The sequence below is a fragment of the Podarcis vaucheri genome (genome assembly GCF_965113315.1).
Source record: "Podarcis vaucheri genome assembly, chromosome: 5".
NCBI lineage: Eukaryota > Metazoa > Chordata > Lepidosauria > Squamata > Lacertidae > Podarcis > Podarcis vaucheri.
The window spans coordinates 105479697-105505783 of NC_138763.1; the positions used below are offsets into that span (position 1 = coordinate 105479697).

Consider the following 26087-nt stretch of genomic DNA (forward strand, 5'->3'; position numbering starts at 1 on the left):
TTGAAGTGACCTTGGAGACTATTTATAGTGTAATTACTGTAATTTTAAAGCATACTGCTTGATAAATGTACATTTGTAACTTCTCTATTTAGTGCTAGTGTGCAGTTTTGTTACTGAAAAGCAACAGCTGTCATATATATATATATATATAAAGCCGAAAGCACCAGCCTGAAGATGACGAGTGAGACCTCGTCGAAACGTCGTACAGACACCCCGACTCTTACACGGGAAGACACCCGAAGACACCAAAACCTGCATTCCTGTACCCGTGAAAATCTACGAAAGCATATATATATATATATATATATATATATATATATATATATATATATGCAGGTTTTGGTGTCTTCGGGTGTCTTCCCGTGTAAGAGTCGGGGTGTCTGTGCGACGTTTCGACGAGGTCTCACTCGTCATCTTCAGGCTGGTGCTTTCGGCTTCTTGTTACTGGAACAGAGCAGAATCTGGTGTTTGAGTTCCTATAAATACTGTTGAGGGGTGTGGTGTATAGCCTCCAACGTTCTGGGCAGAGAGGAAGTTCCTAGATTAGTGTGCCTTTTCTTCTTTTGTTCCTTAATTACTTGAGGGATATCTTGAGTGATTTCATGAGTGATATTCTGAATACCACTGGGTGGGTCATTAAGTGTAGATTAGTTGCTAAAGCTTTCGTGTCTTGACCTCTTGAGCTTGTGAAGAGTTTTTCTGAGAAGATGGCTGTGCTGCATTTAGTTGTGCTCTGGCTTGGCTTCGTGTATAGGGGCGAGCTGTGGTTTTGTGCCTTGTGCCAGCCAGATCTGTGTAGGGATTGCAGGGGGGTGCAGCATCCGGAGGTGCCACTATAGTTTGGCTACTGGATGGAGTCTGTAATATGTCTGTGGAGAGGGTCTGGGTTTGGGTCTGGTGTGGTTGATTGGTGACGGCGTTCTGTGTGCCTCTGGTTCTGGTGTCGGTTTTTGTGGGGAGGGCTAATTTCCAGATGTCTGGCAGGCGGGACGTGTCGTCACGCTTGTTCATGTTGTGAGGGTGTTTCTCTATCTCGATGGCTTCCATGATTATTCTCTTGTGGTGATGTTCCATGTTAAAGAGCAATTTGGAATCTGCAAAATTAATTTCGTGTCCTGTTTCTTTCATGTGTTGGAAAAGAGAGGAAGTTTTTTCTTCTTTTTTGACCGCACTGCCTAGCGGAGCAGCCCAATCCGACTCCTGCTTGCCTGCAAGCAGGAGCAAGCTGGGGCGGCAGCGGCGGCGATATCCCTTGCCTGCTCACTTGCCGCCCCAGCCCAGCCTTCCCTCGCTCAGCGCCAGGGCTGCATTCAAAATTAAAACTGAAACTTTCCAGAAAACCACAAAGCCAACAAACTTGCAACTCACGAAAAAGCAGCAACACAACAAATTGAAAAAAGCAAACCAACCCCAAATGAATCAAAATCACAAGAAAACATGAAACAACACTTACTCTAACCCAATCCTAAAATTAACCCTAACCCTAACCCTAACCCAGAAATGGTCTAGTTAGATAGTAAAATTCATGTTAAATTGCTTTTTTAGGGGTTGTTTTTAAAAGTCTGGAATAGATTAATCTGTTTTGCATTACTTTCTATGGGAAAGTGTGCCTTGGTTTTTGATAGCTTTGGTTTTGGAACAGACTTCCGGAACTGATTAAGTTTGAGAACCAAGGCACCACTGTACATCTTCATTGTCTCTCTTCATGAAGTATTCTAAGCCAAGATAAAACAGGCCAGTCTCAAGTTATTGTGTCTGCTGTGAACTGCACATTTAGGCTTCCTCGTGTGAAAGCCACTGCTTTTTAAAAAGGTTATAACTTTTTGTACAATATCCTTGCACTGACAAAGATTGCAAAAAGACAGTCTTTTCTTTGTTTCAGAAAGCATTTTGCTGTACCTATATAAGTGAATTTACTTGCGAATAGGAGCAACAATCATTCTCCCACTTTAAGTATTTTAAAATCTAAATATGCACACAGGACTTTGTATTTCAGGCCTAGCTCAACACATTCCTCCTCTTAAAACTGTCCTCTTATTTGTCTACCTAAGGAGGCCAGTTTATTATAACAGTGATCAATGTTTACACTCGCAGCTTGGTTCTTTATAGGTTTGTAATCTGTATCAAGGATCTTTTGATATTCCTTACGATGTTTCCAACTTATTGGATGATGTTTCCAATAATAATAATAATAATAATAATAATAATAATAATAATAATAATAATAATAATAATAATAATAATTTATTATTTATACCCCGCCCATCTGGCTGAGTTTCCCCAGCCACTCTGGGTGACTTCCAATCAAGTGTTAAAAACAATACAGTATTAAATATTAATTATTATCTTAATATCTATGCTATAAGCAGTGGTGTAGGATGATCCCCCCAAAAAAATTTCCCACAAGTTTTCTCACTGATCCGTGTGGGAGGCACGTTCACAACCCGTAGCGCTGTGTCTGCGCACGCGCGGGTCGCAATTTGGCACTTCTCTGCATGTGCAAGCGCCGAAATGCGGAAGTAACCCGTTCCGGTACTTCCAGGTTCGGTGCAGTACGCAACCCGAAAATGCATAACCTGAAGCGTCTGTAACCCAAGGTACCACTGCATTGGTTAAGTGTGCCAGTTTCTAAGGTTTTAGCTTTGTTTACCTGCTCAATTAGATCACACTCTAGGGCATCTGAAAACTTGTCTGTGTACATTACCTAATGGGAAACTCCGTAATGCAGCCAATCCCTGTGTAGCTTGCTGTAAGTTCTAGCCAGCTGATTGGTGCTTACTGAAAGCTTTGCTTGCCAAGGAACACTTGGAAGTGCACTTTAAGGCTTCAGCTTGTTCCTTTGCAGCCTTTACTGCAAATGACTTTTTGGGTTATCTCTGGGAGGTACGGAAACCAGATGGACAAATGCAGGTCTTTCCATGTTGAGCATTAGCATACTCCATGGTTTCCTGTGCCTCATTTGTGGTGTTGCTTCCTATCACCTTAACAGCATTCTAACCCCCTTGATCCCTTTTCACTCCTTCCATTCTCATGTCATTCCAGTAGTGGCTGTAAAATATCAAACAGTCTTTGGAATACAGTTCAGAAACAGTACATCTGTGCATATTACCATTAAGAAATAGATTTCCACTGGTGCAGGCTTTGTGGTTTTTGGCATGCAGTGTCTTGCTTGTGCATAATGAGAACCTAAGAGACTAAGACACACCTGTGTCTATTATCCAAATCTTGCAACAGCTGGGGAGGAGATTCATGCATGTGCTTTGGGGTGCTTTTTGGGTCTGGGAAAAAGCAGCTCAACAATACACTGTGATGAAAAATGTGGGAGGCCAGGTTTCTCTCCATTTCATATATGTGTGTAGTAATGAGATAGTCTTTAGAGTTAATCTAAAAATGAAACATGTGATACTTGAAACTGGTGTTATCAGGGCACAGGTCAAAATCTAATATAGTCATAAGTTGTGTGCAGAGTGGAAGCTTGCTTGATTTGTAGAGCCCTGATATCCCTGCTGGTACTTAGACTACAGCTGTCACCCATTTAAAATTTAAACAAGACTTTTAGCAGACTTTAAATCTGCATAAACTATGCTTCTGAAGAGGAAAAAGAGGTAAACTGTGCAGATCTATTGCGTTAATGGGGAAAGAATTAGATATATAATTCTGTGACCATACAAAAGCAGATATAACAAATGCACAAGCATAGGAGGAGGTAGGCGTGAGTAACTGGAGGAGTAGATGTGTATCTCACATATTAGCAGAATGGGGTGGGACCCCACCATGACAGGATTTTCTTATGTGGAGGCCAGTAGCAGTGTTTGCTCTTCAGTTAACATGAATAGATTTTAGTATCTTGAGTTAGAGCTCCCAAGGGAAATCTTTTTGCAACATTGGCTTGGTGGTATTGCATTGCCCAAAGCTACGCATAAGACTTGTGAAATCCAAGGGGCTGGACTGGAAGACCATTGGAGTCTCTTCCAACTCTGCAATTCTATGCTCACCATCATTGAGGTGATCCATGCAACTATTTTGGCAGCTTTCTCATGATGCTACCGGTCTCCTTGCCTTGAAAAGGAAACCACACCGGACTTCCGGTTCGGCGCCAGCGCTAATGGCTGCTCTCTCTCCGAGCTCCGGAGAGAGGAAGGCTCTGCGAGTTCGGGTCTGACCCGCTTCGGCAAGCGGGGGACCCCTAAAATCACAGGAACGGATCCTGTGAACAAGGAGATTCGGTGGGCACCCGAAGCGCCCCCTCTTTACCGCAGAAAGAGCCTTTTTAAAGGCTCCGGAACGACAACGGGGGAGCGCGGTGCTGAGAATCGCTACCCAGCCCGCAGAGTGAAGCCGCGTCGCCATTAGTGGAGAGCGTCGATTCCCTTCCTAAACAATCTGGACAAAAAGGACCCGTGAGTAAGACTGAACCTGTATTCGTGTCAAAATTATTTGAAATTAGGCTGAAAACGGGGAAGGCAAAAATTAAGGAAGTCTGCCTTCCCCCGACTGCATGACAATCGAAGCAACGAAAGTTATTAAGCTGCATCCGTAAGGGAAAATTGTTCTTAATTGCCTGAATCCGACATTTGGACTTTGATCATCCCCTCCAGCTTGCAGGGCAGAGGGGAGGAAAAAGTGACTTTACAAGCTGCATGATTAATTTAACGGAAAAGGAAAACTTCTGCAGCCCCCAACCTGGTACGAACTGCTCATAAAACAAAGGAACACTGAACTGACTTTAAAATTCTTGTGAAGGTTACAAAGTGGAAGCTTTACTGTTTACTTGATACAAAGTTTTGGGACTTGGTGGATACAATTTATCAGGGAAGGCTGGGACTTTATCTATTGGGAAAGTGCTGCAATATACATATAGGAGCCTCCTGATAAATTTGTGTTATAAATACTCGTAATTTCGGTTTGCGGACATTCTGATTTGCTCCCTCTAGAGGGTAAACTGAAAGTTGCTACGCTTTGAGACAGTGGAATTTTCCTTTTGGTGAAGGCTCCTGTGGGAAACGACCTTGGGATATGAGTGGCCCAGCAGACGAGATAACCACGAGAGCAAAGACAAAGCAGCTACAGCAACTCAAGAAAAGAGGCTCGATCTCAGGAATAACATCTACAGTGACAACAGGACAAGAAAGAGGTGCAGCAGTCTCCATGGATGCAGTATCGCAAGCCCTTCTCAAGATAAACCAATCCCTGGAGAATTTGACAAAGCAAACGGCAGAGAATACTAAGAAATTGACAGAGAATTCACAGAAATTGACAGACTTGACAGCTAGACTCGACTTGAACACAGAATCTATAAACAAGCTTACGCAAGAGAACTCTGCCACACGTCAAATTGCGGAGGAAGCTAGAACTATTGCTGGAGAGACGCAGGAAAAATTAGAACCGATTGCCAAAAAGGTTTATGATCACGACGAAACTCTGGCATTGTGGGAACTACAAAGAAAAGAAAGGAATTTGAAATTACGATCAATTCCAGAGGATGAAGGAGATAACCTTACAGACTTTTTAATGAAAGAGTTTGCAGATGCCTGGGAAGATCTAGAGGAAGACGAAATCCAAATTACAACGGCTTTCAGATTGGGCAGAAGACAAAATAGAAAGGTACCGAGAGACTGCTTGATTACCTTGAGATCAAAGGAGGAAAGAGATAAAATACTAAGACTGCATTTTGAAAAAGCCTTACAAATTGGAAATTCACCGATACAGATTTTTAAAGATATCCCCAAACATATCCTGGACTTGAGAGCTTTTTATAAGGACCTGGTCTACTTGCTCAAGAAGAACGATATTCGTTTTAGGTGGGAATTCCCACAGGGACTGTCCTTTGACTACAGGGGAAAGAAGGTTAAAATAAAGACGATACAGGATAAAGACAGGTTCCTGCATAAAAATCAAGAAGATTTACAGAAAGGAACTGTAGACCCAATTGCTGAGCAAAAGGGTGTAATAGACATCTTGAACCTTTCGTTTGGACAGAACCTTCCACTACCAACAGAGGAGGAACAACAATTGGGAGCAGTTGGAGGAATACCAGAAAAATAACAAGATGGCCCTGCAATTCCTCAGTTGGAATTGTAATGGGATGAACATGCCTTTGAAGAGACGACAAGTATTCCATATTTTGTACAGAGAACAACTGGACGTGATTTGCTTACAGGAAACTCACATAACTAGAGCCCACAGGAGACTACTTATGAATAAAAAATTGGGACAAGAATTTATCTCGTCGGATAAAGTGAAAAAAAGAGGAGTTGTGATTTATGTAAAAGAGAAATGGGCTCCAAAAATGATTTTTAAAGATGAAGAAGGAAGATATTTAGCGGTGGAGATACAAGTACAAGGAGAAAAATTTTTGATAATTGGGATTTACGCACCAAATGAAGGTAAAGCGGAATTCTTTAAAAAACTTCATGAAACTCTGATGGACTATTTGGATTACAATATGATAATTATGGGAGATATGAATGGTGTAGTTTCTACAAATATGGACAAGACACAAAGACTGACACTTACTAAAGAAGGGAGACTCCCTAAGACTTTTTTTGAAATGACCGAGAACATGGACCTAATAGACATTTGGAGAACAAGGAACCCTCTTGAAAGAGAGGGAACCTTTTTCTCCCAAGCACAGATGACCTGGACCAGAATTGATCAAATTTGGATCACTAGTGGAATGGCTCCGAGGATTAAGACGGTAGAGATCTGCCCAAAAACCTGCTCCGACCATAACGCCGTGAAGATGGAAATGAAACTTACAACAACTGGTCAGTTTAGGTGGAGAATGAATGACACCCTGTTTCGAGATAGAGAATTCCACTTGAAGGCCCAAAAAACTTTAAAGGACTATTTCGAAATCAATCTAAGGGGCAATGTGGAAAAAAGAGTGGTCTGGGACGCAAGCAAAGCTGTGATGCGAGGGTTTTTGATTCAACAAAACTCAATAAAGAAGAGAAGGCAGAATGAGAAAAGAGAAAAAATTTTGGAAAAGATAAAAGAAGGAGAGAGAAAATTAAGGTCAAAACCAAAGTCCCAGGAGATTTTGAGGGAGATTAAATTATATCAAACACAATATATGGAATTGATGAACCAAGAGATAGAGTGGAAAATAAAGCAAATGAGACAAAAGTCATTTGAGTCGGCAGACAAATGTGGCAAGCTTTTGGCATGGCAACTTAAGAAAAGACAGAAATTAAATACAGTTACAAGTTTAGAAGTGGATGGAAGGACTATATCTAAACCAAATGAAATAAGAAACTGTTTCGTGAGTTATTTTAAAAAACTCTATTCTCAAGGAGCACAAAATGAAGAAGATATAGATAAATTCCTTAACAAATATGGATTACAAAAAATCTCCCCTCAAAGTAAGGTGGACTTAAACCAGAGAATATCAGAACAAGAGATAGAGGGTGCCATTCAGGACATGCAATTGGGCAAATCTCCAGGACCAGATGGCTTGACTTCCAGATATTACAAATCGCTAAAGGAATGGCTGATTCAACCGTTAAAGGATGTCTGTAATGAGATCTTAGAGGGAAAAAAGGCACCCGAATCGTGGAAGGAAGCATATATTTCACTCATACCAAAGACAGAGACTGAAAAGACTCAATTGAAGAACTACCGCCCAATCTCGTTACTCAATGTGGATTACAAAATTTTTGCAGACATTTTAGCAAAAAGATTTAAAAGAGTATTGATGGAAAAGATCCACAGAGACCAAGCAGGCTTTCTCCCAAAGAGACACCTCTCAGACAATGTTAGGATTATAATAGACATTTTGGAAAAGTTAGAGGTGAATATAAACACCAAAGCAGTTTTGATATTTGTGGACGCGGAGAAAGCCTTTGACAACATTTCTTGGAGTTTTATGAAAAAGAATCTTCATGGGATGGGGGTAGGACAAGGTTTTGAGAATGGTGTGGGTGCAATATACTCTGAACAAAAAGCTAAGTTGATTGTAAATAATGTGATAACGGAGGAACTTAAGATAGAAAAAGGAACACGACAGGGATGCCCAATTTCCCCATTGCTTTTTATTTCTGTCCTGGAGGTTTTGCTGAATATGATTAGAAATGACCAGCAGGTTAAAGGGGTACAGGTCGGAGCAAAACATTACAAGTTAAGGGCTTTCGCAGATGATTTAGTCCTGACTTTACAAGAGCCATACACTAGTACGAAAAAGGTGTTGGAGATAATCCAACAATTTGGCCAGGTAGCCGGACTTAAGTTGAATAAACAAAAAACTAAAGTCCTAGGGAAAAATTTGACAGATATAGAAAAGAATAAGTTTCAAGAAGAGACGGGTTTGACGGTGACTAAGAAGGTGAAATACCTAGGGGTTAACCTAACATCTAAAAATTTGAATTTGTATAAGGACAACTATGAAAAATGTTGGACAGAAATCAAAAAAGATCTAGAAATATGGTCAAACTTGAGATTATCAATGTTAGGCCGAATTGCAGTAATTAAGATGAATGTATTGCCTAGAATGTTATTTTTGTTTCAAACTTTGCAAATACTTGACAAGATGGACTGTTTCAAGAGGTGGCAGAAAGATATCGCGAAATTTGTCTGGCAGGGCAAAAAGCCCAGGATAAAATATAAAATATTAACAGATGCAAAAGAAAGAGGGGGATTTGCCCTGCCGGACTTAAAATTGTATTATGAAGCAGCAGCATTCTGCTGGTTGAAAGAGTGGATGCTCCTCGAGAATACAGATATCTTGGACTTAGAAGGTTTTAATAATGCATTTGGTTGGCATGCATATTTATGGTATGATAAAATTAAAGTGCATAGTGCCTTTAAAAATCACATTGTAAGGAAAGCGCTGTTCAATGTTTGGATGAGATATAAAGATTTGCTGGAAAATAAAACCCCTAGATGGTTGTCACCTTTAGAGGCGAAGGCCCACAAGAAACTCAATATGGAGGTCGGATGGCCAAAGTATTGTGAGATTCTAGAACAAGATGGAGAGAGACTGAAACTAAAGAGCCATGAAAACCTAAAACCCAAAGTACAAGATTGGCTCCACTATTACCAAATAACGGAGGTTTTTAAACAAGACAGGAAAATTGGCTTCCAGGTGGAAAAATCAAAACTTGAGACAGAATTGTTAGAACCCAATACTAAGAATCTGTCAAGAATGTATAACTTGCTGTTAAAATGGAATACACAAGATGAAGTAGTTAAATCAGCCATGATTAAATGGGCACAGGACATCGGTCATAATATAATGTCAGCTGACTGGGAAAGGTTGTGGAACACCGGAATTAAATTTACGGCATGTAGTGCCCTAAAGGAAAATGTAATGAAAATGGTTTACAGGTGGTACATGACCCCAGTCAAGCTGGCAAAAATTTATCATTTGCCCGACAATAAATGTTGGAAATGTAAAGAAACTGAAGGTACTTTTTATCATCTTTGGTGGACGTGCCCGAAGATTAAGGTCTTTTGGGAGATGATATACAATGAAATGAAAAAGGTATTTAAATATACCTTTCTTAAGAAACCAGAGGCCTTTCTCTTGGGCATTGTCGGCCAATTGGTGCAAAAAAAAGATAGAACTTTCTTTATGTATGCAACAACAGCAGCAAGAATATTGATAGCAAAGTATTGGAAGACACAAGATCTACCCACCGTGGAAGAATGGCAGATGAAAGTGATTGACTACATGACTTTGGCGGAAATGACGAGCAGAATTCGAGACCAGGGGAAGGAGACTGCGGAAGAAGATTGGAAGAAATTCAAGATTTATCTTAAGGACCATTATAAACTTGAGGAAGTTTAGAATGTCGAGATTCGATAGAGATAAAGGGTTGCAGTAATATAAGATTAGAATAAGAAAGGACTATAATAAATTAGAGTTGGAAAAATATGTATAAGTTGCTGTAAAATTTGGACATGAGGATGCAGAAAGGGGAGGTATGGGGAAGTCCGAGGAAAGAAGTTTACGAAATGACATTATGAAACCACACTTCTTTGTTTGTTTGTTTGTTTTTTTTGTGTTTGTTTGTTATAAAAACTTTTGTAAAACTAATAAAAAATATTATTAAAAAAAAAAAATGAAAAGGAAACCACACCGAAGCCACCCGTCTGGAAACAGCACTGAGTTTTGTCCCATTACATGTGGCCCTTAGTTGAGATTACTGCGCTGCAGGGGGTTGGACCCTTGGGATCCCTTCCACCCCTACACTTCTGCGATTCTGTGTATCTTTGCTAGGTCTGTTTTCTTGTAGTCTAATGAATTGACTGTGCTTTCAGCAATGTCTAGACATGTCAACATAGACATTGGGTAGCTCTGCTTAGCATCCATCTTTTAGGCCAACAGTGTCCTTAACTTTTCTCCAGACAGCAGTTCTTTGGTAGCCCTCTCAAAGCTGGCACTTTCCAAGGAAGGAGTAGAGAGCTGCTGACATGTCAGCCCCTGGAAGGGAAACGAATGAAACGAATGATAAAATAATTTACATCTTTTATTATTCATTTTATTACCTCTTCATAAACAGCATTTTCTTGAGATCTAAGCCTAAGGGCAGAGGATCTTAGTGGTGTGCTAGCAAGAAGGTTGCTATCTCCTGGCATCTTTCTTAATACATTCCTCAGTGGGGCAGAGGCTTTAATCCTTGCCAGCGTGGAAATGCTGGAGCCTGCAGCAAAGGATTATACAGTCAAGTACTTGAGCTATCTAGGAGATTATTTCACTCCTTTTCCAGATCGAGTAACCCAGGAAAATATTAATGCCTGTCTTGGCAATTTGGCATCTTTTAGAGATGCAGGGCACTTGGGGGCTGGTGTAGACAAGCAGTTCCTCTGCAAATGACTTCAACTGATCGCTCACACGCAATGGTATGAGTATTGCAGGCATTTTCTAGCCTTCTCCTTTTTGAAAGTGCTCTTGGAGGTGTCCTTCATTTGCTTACCATTGAAAGAAATATGTGGACACAAAACCATTCTACATCTCAGGGACCCATGTATGCATAAAAATCAACCACAGTGTACATTAACCTAATGACATCTAGAATGTGAACAAATGAATTTGGCTTTGCATATTGCCAAATCAGTGTTCATAGTCAGTGTTCATCATAATGCCAAGGAAAATTCAGAGCATCCAACATTAATATTACTTTGTCAGTATGCATATTATAAAAACATTAAAAGGCAGGTATTCTCTGGTTGAGAGTCCTTGCTCTTTATGTAATTCATCATCCAATGCTGAACTGGAGCTGTTCCTATTGACCAAAACAGTGTCCATAATTTTTGATACGTATACATTTGTCTTTGATCTCTAGTGACTGGTGAATAGCAGCTGTTTTTCTTTAATCCACATTCTCTGTCTCATATTGAGCCCAGCATATTGTCAGGCTTTGGAGAAATGGCTCCCTCCCCCGCTTTGGCTGTGCATTAGCAGAACAAAGCAATTAGAGTCCCTTACCAGTTTAAGAGTGTTTAATGATCAGAGCAAGGGACGCGGGTGGCGCTGTGGGCTAAAGCCTCAGCGCCTAGGGCTTGCCGATCGAAAGGTCGGCGGTTCGAATCCCCGCGGCGGGGTGCGCTCCCGCTGCTCGGTCCCAGCGCCTGCCCACCTAGCAGTTCGAAAGCACCCCCGGGGGCAAGTAGATAAATAGGTACCGCTTACCAGCGGGAAGGTAAACGGCGTTCCGTGTGCGGCTCTGGCTCGCCAGAGCAGCGTTGTCACGCTGGCCACGTGACCCGGAAGTGTCTTCGGACAGCGCTGGCCCCCGGCCAATAGATGTGAGATGGGCGCACAAACCCCAGGGTCTGTCAAGACTGGCCCGTTCGGGCAGGGGTACCTTTACCTTTACCTTAATGATCAGAGCAAAGGAACAATGCAGCCATTCTCAGAATAAAGGTGCTCCCAATTAAGCTTCCTTCCTACTCCCCCCCCCCCAAGTTATCTTCGTCACTTCCCCCTTCTTGCAACCACTGAACCTTCTGCAAATCAACCTTATCAGCTCTCCTTGCCCTTGGAGATATAGGCAGGACACTTTCTAGCGAAGGGGAGTCAGTTATCTCTCTTCCTGTTCTGCTTCTCCTAGCTGTTCCCCACTCACTCTGCCCAGCTGTTGTTTTCCAAACTATGTCCCTCTGCAAACCAATTCTCTAAATCTATATACTTCTCCATTGTTAATGGGCAGCTTCAGAATTCTGGTCAGGAGCAGGAAGAGAGGGAGGTTCCAACCATTCCTCATCAGAGCTGTAATCCTCAGTCTGATCTCTGACACATATAGTATGACAAATGTGATTTTATGAATGAAAAGCAGCATTTGAAATTCACTGTGTAGTTTCTACCTGGTATCATGTTATTCTGTCTTGGCAAAATAGTCAAATTTGAAAATGTTTTTTAAGTGTAAAAAAGGGGGGGGATCATGATGTGCGAAGTAATCTAGCCTTAATTTTTCTCCACATCATTACCTATTTTTCCATTGGCAACTTGTAAAATTCCTTTCTTTAATTACCAAGTTCCTATTTTTGTCATCTCTGTTAGATGTTGAATTTCGGAAATAAGTGTATATTGAGCTTGCTTTTTCATGTTTCCTATGTAGCACCTGAAATCCATGTATCTCCAACACTTTCTGCTGAGGTTCTTCAGGAGTTGTCTTCCACTAATGCCAGCTTTTTCTCTTGTGATCCATTAATTCCTTCAGGTGATGATATGGTGACAGATGGTCAGCCATCAACCAGCACTTTAAATTTAGCTGATCTTAAAGAACAGGTAAAACGTACCTATTTTTATCCTTTATGCACAAAATTGATATTAATCCACATTTAACTCAATGGGACTTAATTGTAAGTAGAAACGTATAAGATTGCCCTGTAAATCATTTTGTTATGTGCATAATATTGCCAGGAGTGGAGTGGAGAGCTGAATTTTTGTAGGTAAAACCTGCATTTTTACAACTAAAATCTTGGCTGCAGTCCACCTGACCAAAATCTCTTTAGCCTATTGAACAGATACATGAACTGCTGGCCTGTGAACTGGCTCTGGTTCTGGCTCTTCAATCAACTTTATTTGTCCTGTCCATGCAAAATTGGTGTTATATTAGGTACTTTCCAGTACCGTGATACATCACCAGCTAAACATTGCAATTCACCAATATATCACGATACCTGAAATAAGGATGGAGCTATGTCAAGGCACTGGCTGACTTCATGGTTTTTCTCGCATTGTGATTTTTGCCTGCGCCAGCTCTTTAATTTGCTGCCGCCTGCATGAGGCCAGGGAAAGCTGAGCCGGCAGAGTTAACAGGAGTTGCAGGAATGAAGAGAAGTATTTCCTGGCTTTACAGATTTCCTCACATTATGATTTTCCATAGCACACACAGACAAACACACACATACACACATAATGATTTGTGATATATTGGCAGGTCAAAAATTATGAAACTTATATAATGATACGGACTTCAGACCGGTTTTGGATGATATATCAGCCAACCCTACTTTCTGGTCAATCCCATACCTGAGGATCTGAGGGGCAATTGAAATCTCTGCTAAAAGGGGGGGGGGATTGTTTTAGGGGTTTCAATGTAAACCTCTTCCTGGGCTGAGAGCCACAATGACGAAAAATGCCCCTGCTTCTCTGCTGATACAGTGAGGGGGGGGAGTATTTGACCCCCTGCTAAATTTGCCCATTTGCCTTCTGACGAAGAAATGACCTACCATTTTAATGGTAGGTTTATTGTAGCTGGGAGACACAGAATAACAACAGGAAAACATCGGGTTGACTGAGGAGTGTGCGGCCTTGGCTCTCTTTAATGTCTCTGCATAGGTAGCCAGCAGGGCAGCAGTTGAAGAAGGAGCAAAAAGGGTTTTCTTGTGTGTGTGTTTCTTTGTGGCTGATTAGCTGTTCTCCCTGTGCAAAAGTCAGAGGGGGCAGGGTTTCTGTTGAGGCAGGTGATTAGCTGTGGGAGGAGCTTATCAGAGCTAGCAAGGCGGTTTGATCCATCTTTTAGATTTAGGGGAGCTAGTCTCAAACGTTTGTTGGGGGAGACCTAGGTTTTTTTTGTGGGGGGAGTTATTTGTCCTGTCTTCACACTTTTTATGATGGAGGACTGCTGTAGCCACCCCCAACGACACATTCTCAAGATGGAGGGGGAGGAAACAGCTGCCGTCGCCTGCGGTTCCTGCGCAATGTTTGCCATCTTGCCAAAGGTTGCAGGCAGCTTTACCTGCAGCAATTGCATGTTGATTGCCCTCTTAAAAGACAAAGTCCAGCAACTGGAGGAACGTGTAGCTACGCTCCAAAGAATTAGAGAGCTGGAGCTCTTCTTGGAAGCAACAGAGCACACCGTCTCCACCAAGGAGGTGACAGGGGACTCCCTGAGAAGGAGGCTAGTTCACCAACACAGGTGCCAGATATATGGAGAAACGTGACTCAAAGAAGTAGGAGGCCTAGGGTTCGATCTGATTGTTTAGAAATACACAATTGCTTTGAGGTCCTCTCCCCTAGCATGGAAGACAAAGAGCAGACTCCATTTGAGGATCTCTCCCTCATTTCAGTCGATCAGGTAAATGAAGACGAGCAGCAAAGTCAGTCCTCAGGGAATGTGCAGGCGACCTTGGAACGGACAGCTCACAGAAGAACCCCGACCAAACCTAAGAGGAGGCGTGTAGTTGTGATAGGGGATTCCCTACTGAGGGGAACAGAAGCAGTGATCTGTGGGCCTGACAAGATGTCTCGGGAAGTGTGCTGTCTCCCCGGGGCTAAGATCCAAGATGTAACTGAACGACTGCAAGGAATCATAAAACCCACTGACAAATACCCCTTCCTCTTGGTTCATGTGGGAACCAATGACACTGCAAGCAATAGCCTCCAGAAGATCAAAAGAGACTACGAGGCTCTCGGCAGGAAATTGAAGCAACTAAATGCACAAATTGTCATCTCATCTGTCCTCCCAGTTGAACGATGTGGCCCAGGGAGAGAGGGAAAAATAGTGGAAGTGAACAGCTGGCTTCACAAATGGTGTAAACAGGAACGGTTTGGATTCTTAGATCACGGACTGCAGTTTCTTGAAGATGGACTTCTGGCAAGTGATGGGCTGCACCTCACAACGGTTGGGAGAAATGTTTTTGCCAAAAATCTCAGAAACCTCATCAGGAGGGCTTTAAACTGACTAATGTGGGGGAGGGAGACAGTGCTCCTGAAGGTAGGAGTCTATCAATTAATGAAGATGATCATCCAAATGTCATAGAGCAAATGGAGCAAACAGCACGCAGACCTAGTGGTGGGAGGAAAAAATCCTTAAATAAGAGACACGGGGTAATGATTAATGGACTTCAATGTCTGTACACTAATGCGCAAAGCATGGGAAATAAACAAGATGAGCTTGAGCTCTTGGTACAGCAAACTAAATATGACATAATAGGTATCACTGAAACCTGGTGGGATAAGTCCCACGATTGGAATGTAATAATGGAGGGATACAATCTATTTCAGAGAAACAGACCAGACAAGAAAGGAGGAGGAGTGGCGTTATATGTCAGGGATGTGTATACCTGTGAAGAGATCCAAGATTTAGAACCTCAAAGCCAAAGTGAGAGCATTTGGGTCAAAATTAAGGGAGAGAAGAATAACAGTGACCTCATTGTGGGAGTTTACTATAGATCCCCAAGCCAAACGGAGGACATAGATGATGCCTTCCTGGAACAGATGGCCAAGCATGCAAAAAGAAGGGAGATAGTAGTAATGGGGGACTTTAATTACCCGGATATTTGTTGAATGTCAAACTCAGCCAAGAGCATAAGGTCAAACAGATTCCTCACTGGCCTTGCAGACAACTTCATTGTCCAGAAAGTGGGAGAAGCAACAAGAGGAACAGCCATTTTAGATCTGGTCCTAACCAATGTTGATGACCTGGTTAGTGGGGTAGAAGTGGAAGGATCATTAGGCGCGAGTGATCATGCTCTTCTGAAGTTTACTATACAGCGGAAAGGAGCAGCCAAGCATACTAGGACTCAATTTCTTGACTTTAAGAAAGCCGACTTCATAAAACTTAGGGAAGTGCTGGGTGAGATCCCATGGACAGTAATACTAAAAGGAAAGGGAGTTCATGAGGGCTGGGAGTTTGTTAAGAGGGAGATAGTAAAAGCACAACGTCAGGGAATACCAATGAGACGGAAACATGGAAGGTGCCTAAAGAAGCCAGGGTGGCTATCTAAAGAACTTTTAACTGAATTAAGATTAAAAAAGGATGTGTACAAAAAATGGAAAAGGGGGGAAACCACCAAAGAGGAATTCAAACAAATAGCCAGCACGTGTAGACACAAAGTCAGAAAAGCTAAAGCACAGAATGAACTCAGGCTTGCTAGAGAGGTTAAAAGCAACAAAAAAGGCTTTTATGGGTATGTTCGTAGCAAAAGGAAGAACAAAGAAACAGTGGGGTCACTCAGAGGAGAAGATGGTGAAATGCAAACAGGGGACACAGAAAGGGCTGAACTCCTCAATGCCTTCTTTGCCTCAGTCTTCTCCGATAAAGAAAACAATGCCAGACCTGAAGAATTTGGAGCAAATGATTCAGCAAAGGAAACACAGCCCAGAATAACTAAGGAGATAGTACAAGAATATTTGGCTAGTTTAGATGTATTCAAGTCTCCAGGGCCAGATGAACTGCATCCAAGAGTATTAAAAGAACTGGCAGATGTGATCTCAGAACCACTGGCAGTCATCTTTGAGAATTCCTGGAGAACAGGCGAAGTCCCGGCAGACTGGAGGAGGGCAAATGTTGTCCCTATTTTCAAAAAAGGGGAAAAGAGAGGACCCAAATAATTACCGCCCAGTCAGTCTGACATCAATACCAGGGAAGATTCTGGAGCAGATCATTAAGCAAACAGTCTGTGAGCACCTAGAAAGGAATGCTGTGATCACCAATAGTCAGCATGGATTTCTGAAAAATAAGTCATGTCAGACTAACCTGATCTCGTTTTTTGACAGAATTACAAGCCTGGTAGATGAAGGGATTGCAGTGGATATAGCCTACCTTGATTTCAGCAAGGCATTTGACAAGGTGCCCCATGATATTCTTGTAAAGAAGCTGGTAAAATGCGGTCTTGACTATGCTACTCTTCATCCTGGAGAAGAGTGACTAGTGGGGTGCCACAGGGTTCTGTCTTGGGCCCGGTCTTATTCAACATCTTTATCAACGACTTGGATGATGGACTCAAGGGCATCCTGATCAAATTTGCAGATGACACCAAACTGGGAGAGGTTGCTAACACCCCAGAGGACAGGATCACACTTCAAAACGACCTTGACAGATTAGAGAACTGGGCCAAAACAAACAAGATGAGCTTTAACAGGGAGAAATGCAAAGTATTGCGCTTGGGCAAAAAAAATGAGAGGCACAAATACAAGATGGGTGACACCTGGCTTGAGAGCAGTACATGTGAAAAGGATCTAGGAGTCTTGGTTGACCACAAACTTGACATGAGCCAACAGTGTGACGCGGCAGCTAAAAAAGCCAATGCAATTCTGGGCTGCATCAATAGGAGTATAGCATCTAGATCAAGGGAAGTAATAGTGCCACTGTATTCTGCTCTGGTCAGACCTCACCTGGAGTACTGTGTCCAGTTCTGGGCACCACAGTTCAAGAAGGACACTGACAAACTTGAACGTGTCCAGAGGACGGCAACCAAAATGGTCAAAGGCCTGGAAACGATGCCTTATGAGGAACGGCTAAGGGAGCTGGGCATGTTTAGCCTGGAGAAGAGGAGGTTAAGGGGAGATATGATAGCCATGTTCAAATATATAAAAGGATGTCACATAGAGGAGAGAGAAAGGTTTTTTTCTGCTGCTCCAGAGAAGCGGACACAGAGCAATGGATCCAAACTACAAGAAAGAAGATTCCACCTAAACATTCGGAAGAACTTCCTGACAGTAAGAGCTGTTCGACAGTGGAATTTGCTGCCAAGGAGTGTGGTGGAGTCTCCTACTTTGGAGGTCTTTAAGCAGAGGCTTGACAGCCATATGTCAGGAGTGCTCTGATGGTGTTTCCTGCTTGGCAGGGGGTTGGACTCGATGGCCTTTGTGGTCTCTTCCAACTCTATGATTCTATGATTCTAGGTATGCACTATGTGTGTGTGTGTGTATGCATGTACAAAAGTGTCATGGTGGCTAGTAATGCCCACTGCTGGCAGACAGCCCTCAGAGGGGTTGTTGTGAAACCCTTTGGTCAAAAAAGATTGGTCACAAGTGCTAACCTCTTTCAATTTCAGAGCTGCAGCACCCTATTGCAACCATAGAGCCCATTTGAAATCAGTGCTACAACTGCACATCATGTCTTTAATTAAGTACTGTTGCCTTTGATAGTTTGTAGTCACAGGTCACATTAGGTGGGTTGGAGCCAAAATTTTGTCTCTCTCTTTGATCTGTAGCAATGTGCCCTGTGCATTTTGAAATGGAAGCTATGATACTGACCAGCTTGAGAAGAATATTGCATTTTCTTTTTGTCATTGTATTTTTTCTTATAGTTATGTAATCGATTAGAATAATTAAAAGAAACCCAGTGGTATTTTTGGCACTTTCCCCCTTCAGCAGCAGACTTCCTGTGCCATGCTGATTTTGAGACTCTTCTCAGTTTCAAAAATGTCTTGCTACAGGGACTGCATTGGGTAAGTTCTGCTGTTTGGGAAACCAAGGTCCAAAGTCACCTTGGACACACACAATTAGTGGCATGCTTCATTGGCTCATTGCGAAAATCCCTCTTATTCAGACAAGCCTGGAACTATATATATTTTCATATACCTTTATTATCTGCATCTCAGGAAGGTATTGCTATGGAAATGGTTTCTCATTGTAATTTTTATCTCTCGTCATTTCTATGCATTTTTGTATCTTCAATGAAATAGGTTCCATTATCAGTTGATCCTTCTTTGAATGTACCAGTTTCCTGTCTGAGTGTAACTGAAGATGTCGAAAGAGCAAGTGAAAATGATAGGAAACTAGAATTGGATGAAGCAAATAAAGAAACACTTCAGCAAACACTTTCAAGTCTAGAAGTTAAACTTAAAGCTGCTGATGAAGAAAAATGTAGAATAAAAAAGGTATAAGTAAAACTCCTCAGCGTCATCCTTTGAAATCTATGGGTAATTTCATTATGGTTGTAGCTGGCAACATCACCTATAGTTAGACTTGTCTAACACTTTCCAGTCCAAGATCCTGTCCTCAGTTGCTGTTTGCTTTGCCCAATCTAACCATTTTGGTTTCCTTTCCATGCTGGGTGTCTGACTCAGTTTGACTTATTTGGAAAGTTTCAGGAAAGAAGGTCAAGATCCTTCGGAGAACAAGGTGGAAAAATGTTATTTTGCTGATAGTCTAGGAATATGTTCTAGGGGCTCTCTCTTTCTATATATATACACCTTTCTGGTGAATATCATATTAATACTGTTAATTCTGCTGAGCTTAAAAAACCCTTAAATTCAGTGGCTTATCAGTTCCTCTCTTTGCCCAAAAGTTGACTAATATTTAATTGTTTTATATTTTTTGTGGAAAGTCTGGCTTAGAATTTAAAAATAGGTTCAGTACTTCTTCATGTTAATCTTAAATCTTTTTTAGGAGTTAGAAGATTTGTTGGAAAAATACAGAATTCTGGAAACAGATTTCCTGAAACACAAGGAGGATAAATTGATTTCACATGAAGATCAGTACAACAAGCTTCAGGTAACTTGTTTTTCTCTCACCACTTCCCTAAGGCTAAATATGTGGTCCAATACACATCTTTTCCAATAATAATAATAATAATAATAATAATTTATTATTTATACCCCGCCCATCTGGCTGGGCCTCCCCAGCCACTCTGGGCGGCTTCCATAAAAACCAAAAATACAATAAAATATCACACGTTAAAAACTTCCCTGAACAGGGCTGCCTTAAGATGTCTCCTGAATGTCAGGTAGTTGTTTATCGCCTTGACATCTGCTGGAAGGGTGTTCCACAGGGCGGGCGCCACTACCGAGAAGGCCCTCTGCCTGGTTCCCTGTAGCTTTGCTTCTCGCAGTGAGGGAACCGCCAGAAGGCCCTCGGCGCTGGACCTCAGCGTCCGGGCAGACTGATGGGGGTGGAGACGCTCCTTCAGGTATACTGGACCGAGGCCGTTTAGGGCTTTAAAGGTCAGCACCAACACTTTGAATTGTGCTCGGAAACGTACTGGGAGCCAATGCAGGTCTTTCAAGACCGGTGTTATATGGTCTCGGCGGCCGCTCCCAGTCACCAGTCTAGCTGCCGCATTCTGGATTAGTTGTAGTTTCCGAGTCACCTTCAAAGGTAGCCCCACGTAGAGTGCATTGCAGTAGTCCAAGCGGGAGATAACCAGAGCATGCACCACTCTGGCGAGACAGTCCGCAGGCAGATAGGGTCTCAGCCTACGTACCAGATGGAGCTGGTAAACAGCTGCCCTGGACACAGATTTGACCTGTGCCTCCATGGACAGCTGTGAGTCCAAAATGACTCCCAGGCTGCGCACCTGGTCCTTCAGGGGCACAGTTACCCCATTCAGGACCAGGGAATCCTCCACACCTGCCCGCCTCCTGTCCCCCAAAAACAGTACTTCTGTCTTGTCAGGATTCAACCTCAATCTGTTAGCCGCCATCCATCCTCCAACCGCCTCCAGACACTCACACAGGACCTTCACCGCCTTCACTGGTTCTGATTTAAAAGAGAGGTAGAGCTGGGTATCATCCGCATACTGATGAACACCCAGCCCAAACCTCCTGATGATCTCTCCCAGCGGCCGCATGTAGATGTTGAAAAGCATGGGGGAGAGGACAGAACCCTGAGGCACCCCACAAGTGAGAGCCCAGGGGTCTGAACACTCATCCCCCACCACCACTTTCTGAACACGGCCTAGGAGGAAGGAGCGGAACCACTGTATAACAGTGCCCCCAGCTCCCAGCCCCCCAAGACGGTCCAGAAGGATGCTATGGTCGATGGTATCGAACGCCGCTGAGAGATCCAGCAGAACTAGGAAACAGCTCTCACCTTTGTCCCTAGCCCGCCGGAGATCATCAACCAGTGCGACCAAGGCAGTTTCAGTCCCATGATGAGGCCTGAATCCCGACTGGAAGGGATCCAAATGGTCCGCTTCTTCCAGGCGTGCCTGGAGTTGTTCGGCAACCGCTCGCTCAATCACCTTGCCCAAGAATGGAAGATTTGAGACTGGGCGATAATTGGCCATCGTGGCCGCATCTAAAGATGGTTTTTTAAGAAGCGGTTTAATAACCGCCTCTTTCAGCGGGTCTGGGAAGGTTCCCTCACGGAGGGAAGCATTCACCACCCCACGAAGCCCATCGCCCAGTCCTTCCCGGCTAGCTTTTATAAGCCAGGATGGGCAAGGATCCAGGAGACAGGTGGTTGGTTTCACTCGTCCAAGCAGCCTGTCCACATCCTCGGAGGTAACAGATTGGAATTGATCCCACTCAACTTGACTAGACAGAACTCTTGCACTCTCCCGCCCCGGCCCTGCTCCCACGGTGGAGTCTACTTCTTCCCGAATCTGAGCGATTTTATCTGCAAAGAACTTTGCGAAATCATTGCAGGAGAACATGTGGCCCGTACTGGGCCCCGATGTTGCAGGTGGTTCCGCTAAATTGTGAACCACCTGAAAAAGTCTCCTGCTGCTGTTTTCTGCAGATGCAATAGAGGCGGTGAAGAAATTCTTCTTCGCCGTCGCTATCGCCACTTGGTAGGCTCGACGTTGAGCTCTAACCTGTGTCCGGTCAGATTCGGAATGAGTTATCCGCCACCGGCGCTCTAGCCGTCTCAACGATTGTTTCATTGCCCTCAGATCCGTGGAAAACCACGGGGCTGTCCGGGCTCCATGCAATCGGAGAGGGCGCTTCGGAGCCAAACAGTCAATAGCCCTGGTTAACTCCACATTCCAGCGGGCCACCAGGGAATCAGCTGAAAGGCCATCAACATGGGATAAAGCATCCCCTACCACTCTCTGGAAACCATTTGGATCCATTAAGTGGCGGGGGCGGACCATCCGAATTGGTCCCACCTCCCTGCAGAGGGGATGGGTCGCAGAGAAGTCCAGTTGCACCAGGAAGTGATCTGACCATGGCACTTCTTTCGTTTCGCTTTTACTTAGTGTCAGATCACCAACATCCATAGAGGTAAACACCAGGTCCAAGGCATGTCCACGGCTATGGGTTGGGCCAGACTTATTCAGGGACAGCCCCATGGAGGCCATGCTTTCCACGAAGTCCCGAGCGGCCCCTTGTAAGGTCGTGTCGGCATGGATGTTAAAATCCCCCAGGACGACCAAGCTAGGTATCTCCAGGAGAACATCCGCCACGACCTGAAGCAGCTCGGGCAGGGAATCCTTGGCGCAGCGGGGAGGTCGGTACACCAAAAGGAATCCTGTACTGCCCCTATTGCCCAACTTCCAGAACATGCACTCAGAAAACTGGGTCTTCCCAATAGGACGCCTGGTGCAAACTAATGACTTCCTAAAAATCACTGCAACCCCCCCTCCCCGCCCACATGACCTGGGTTGCTGTGCGTAAGAGAAACCTGGTGGACAAGCAGTGGCAAGGACAGGCCCATCTGCTTCATCCAGCCAAGTCTCTGTTACACATGCCAGGTCAAATCCTCCATCCATGATCAAGTCATGGATGGCAGTGGTCTTATGAATCATTGACCTGGCATTGCACAGCAGCACCTTCAGGTCATGTGGGTATCCCTTGCTGATTCTAGTATCCATCCGGTCAGGACCAGACCCGGAGGCAGGGATAGTCCTCAGACAACGACTAAACCTGCCTCCTCTGTAATGACATGGTCTGGTCTTAGCGTAACTCCTCCTCCTACCCGTGATCACTGAGATCGGTTGTCCCAGTGCATCCCCCCCTGTGGAACATGCCCCAGCCATTTTGTGGGCTGGGGCCCACTCCCCGGCAGCCCTGATCCCTCCCCCTAAAAACAAAATAACACCTTAAACAAACAAACAAAACCAATAAAACAATACAAACAAAAAATGTAAAAATTACAAAAACATCAAAATAAAAAATAATAATTCCCCAAGCCCAACCAAACATCCATCCCACCCCCACCCCCCACATACAAAAAATCCAAAGAAATTTTTTAAAAACATTTTAAAAACACTCTGTGCCTCTCCGGCAGTAACAACTGTCCTAGTGAGGCCTGTCAGGCCCCGCCCTGGGCCAGGTGGTAAGTGGCAGGGAGGAGCAGGGCCCTCAGGCACTCACTCAGGGGAGTCCTCCTGGGCAGCAGGCAGCAAGCAGCACACAGTCCTTATGAGGCCCCAGGCCCCGCCCCAGGCCAGATGGTAAGTGGCAAGAGCAGGGCCCTCCAGCACTCACTCAGGGGAGTCCTCCTGGGCAGCAGGCAGCAAGCAGCACACAGTCCTTATGAGGCCCCAGGCCCCGCCCCAGGCCAGATGGTAAGTGGCAAGAGCAGGGCCCTCAGGCACTCACTCAGGGGAGTCCTCCTGGGCAGCAGGCAGCAAGCAGCACACAGTCCTTATGAGGCCCCAGGCCCCGCCCCAGGCCAGATGGTAAGTGGCAAGAGCAGGGCCCTCCAGCACTCACTCAGGGGAGTCCTCCTGGGCAGCAGGCAGCAAGCAGCACACAGTCCTTATGAGGCCCCAGGCCCCGCCCCAGGCCAGATGGTAAGTGGCAAGAGCAGGGCCCTCCAGCACTCACTCAGGGGAGTCCTCCTGGGCAGCAGGCAGCAAGCAGCACACAGTCCTTATGAGGCCCCAGGCCCCGCCCCAGGCCAGATGGTAAGTGGCAAGAGCAGGGCCCTCCAGCACTCACTCAGGGGAGTCCTCCTGGGCAGCAGGCAGCAAGCAGCACACAGTCCTTATGAGGCCCCAGGCCCCGCCCCAGGCCAGATGGTAAGTGGCAAGAGCAGGGCCCTCCAGCACTCACTCAGGGGAGTCCTCCTGGGCAGCAGGCAGCAAGCAGCACACAGTCCTTATGAGGCCCCAGGCCCCGCCCCAGGCCAGATGGTAAGTGGCAAGAGCAGGGCCCTCAGGCACTCACTCAGGGGAGTCCTCCTGGGCAGCAGGCAGCAAGCAGCACACAGTCCTTATGAGGCCCCAGGCCCCGCCCCAGGCCAGATGGTAAGTGGCAAGAGCAGGGCCCTCCAGCACTCACTCAGGGGAGTCCTCCTGGGCAGCAGGCAGCAAGCAGCACACAGTCCTTATGAGGCCCCAGGCCCCGCCCCAGGCCAGATGGTAAGTGGCAAGAGCAGGGCCCTCCAGCACTCACTCAGGGGAGTCCTCCTGGGCAGCAGGCAGCAAGCAGCACACAGTCCTTATGAGGCCCCAGGCCCCGCCCCAGGCCAGATGGTAAGTGGCAAGAGCAGGGCCCTCCAGCACTCACTCAGGGGAGTCCTCCTGGGCAGCAGGCAGCAAGCAGCACACAGTCCTTATGAGGCCCCAGGCCCCGCCCCAGGCCAGATGGTAAGTGGCAAGAGCAGGGCCCTCAAGCACTCACTCAGGGGAGTCCTCCATGACTTGCATGGTTGCCTGAAAGTTTGGAAAACATTTTTTTTCTTTCAGAACAGGACTTTAAAAAAGTAGAAGCTCTCTTGCCACTGAATTTTATAACATAAAGCCATGGGTCCCCTCTTCCCAAGGTTAACCCTCCCCCAAAAAACCAAAACCAAAAAATGCATCCCATCAGCTGTTTGGCATTTTCATAGGCAAACATTAAATTTCTATCAGTTTTTCAGTGCTTTGGAGAACTTGTAACAATGACTTCAAAATGTTAATCTTTTTCTTTTCTCTGGAAGTATCACATGGTATTTCCCTTTGACAGTGTTTGTCTGGAATGAACGTATAATTATTTTGCCAATGGCTGCTCCCCATTATTTGGTGGTAACAAATTCAAAGGAAGCCCAGAGAGGTTGTTTGGTATCTGTGTGTTACATGCAACTAAATCATTCCTCGAGTATGCCCACAGAATTTTATGGATGAATTGGTTAAGTCCATTGATTTCAGTGGGATTACTTTGAGTATGACTTAGATGGGCACATGACTCAAATTCATGTTTTCACATTTGCTCCATACAAGGCATAATTTGCCCATAAAGATTGAGTACATAATGTCTTCATTCAGTAAATAAATTGAAAATATTCTTTGTGTGGAAGTGATGTCCTGGGTGTCTGAGAGCCACTTGTTACCAGCTTTGACACCTGTTGCCCTATGTAAAAAAGGGTAAAGGTAAATGATCCCATAAAGTAATGCTATAAAGTCGTTTTTTTGGGAGCGGCCTCTGCAGCATTTGTTTGGGGGAATGTTTAATGACTCACAATCAGCCCATGGAGCGGCAGGCTGCTTGTGAGTGCTCCAGCATGGTGGCCAAGACAACAAAGCAGAGCTGGCGATGGAGGAAACCAAGAGAAGTGAAGGTTGCCTTTCATTGTATCTACCTATTATTTCAACCAAATACCTCTCTAAATAGGCACAGGTTATTTAGGCTAAAAGTAATTAAGTTGTATTAAAGCTGAAGCTGTGGGAAACCCCAAAAATTTCATGTACAAAAAAGTTACAAGCCAGTCTATTTATAAGTCAGTTTATTTTTCAGTCCAAGATTATTAAATGCTATTTGCCATTTAGCAATCAGAGATCTAGGAATAGGGATAACCTCTGTCTGTTTCTATTGTTGTACACCACAGTGTTATATTGTATGTATTGGTGGCATATGGATACTTTTATAAGTAACTTAATTTACGCAATTCCATCATTTTTAGGAATTCAGTTCTTCCTTCAAAATACAGGTTGGATTTAGCTCATCAGGCTATCTCCCTATTAATCTTATTGTTAACCAGGCTATAATTTAAGGTAAATCATTTAAGTTCCCAGGTAAATAAACATCTATATATTGAAGTGAAAGGGAAATCTTAATTCCAGTTAAATGACATGTCACAAGTTGTATGTTGGAGTCAAATTTAAGAAATAAGGATTTAGATTTATTATAATTTATCCTGTAGGCAGCCAAAATACTAAAGTCTTGGAGGTTAACCATAGCTTTTGGGAGGGAGGTTAACAGATTATATGACAAAACTGCCATATCACCTGCAAATCAACATAGGAGATGGGTCTTGGTTG

At 44.1% G+C, this 26087-nt stretch overlaps 1 protein-coding gene across 9 annotated transcripts in view; it reads left to right on the plus strand.

Moving 5' to 3' along the window:
* Window positions 1–26087, plus strand: part of CCDC91 (coiled-coil domain containing 91) — a 220280-nt gene that overhangs the window by 43569 nt on the left and 150624 nt on the right. For 7 of the 9 annotated variants that reach the window (XM_082223141.1, XM_082223142.1, XM_082223139.1 and 4 more), the window contains 3 exons: window positions 12561–12730; window positions 18862–19056; window positions 19568–19672. In XM_082223141.1, the coding sequence (XP_082079267.1) occupies window positions 12561–12730; window positions 18862–19056; window positions 19568–19672 (470 nt within the window). The remainder of the gene's footprint in view (window positions 1–12560; window positions 12731–18861; window positions 19057–19567; window positions 19673–26087) is intronic. The other 2 variants (XM_082223146.1, XM_082223147.1) reach the window with 1 other exon arrangement.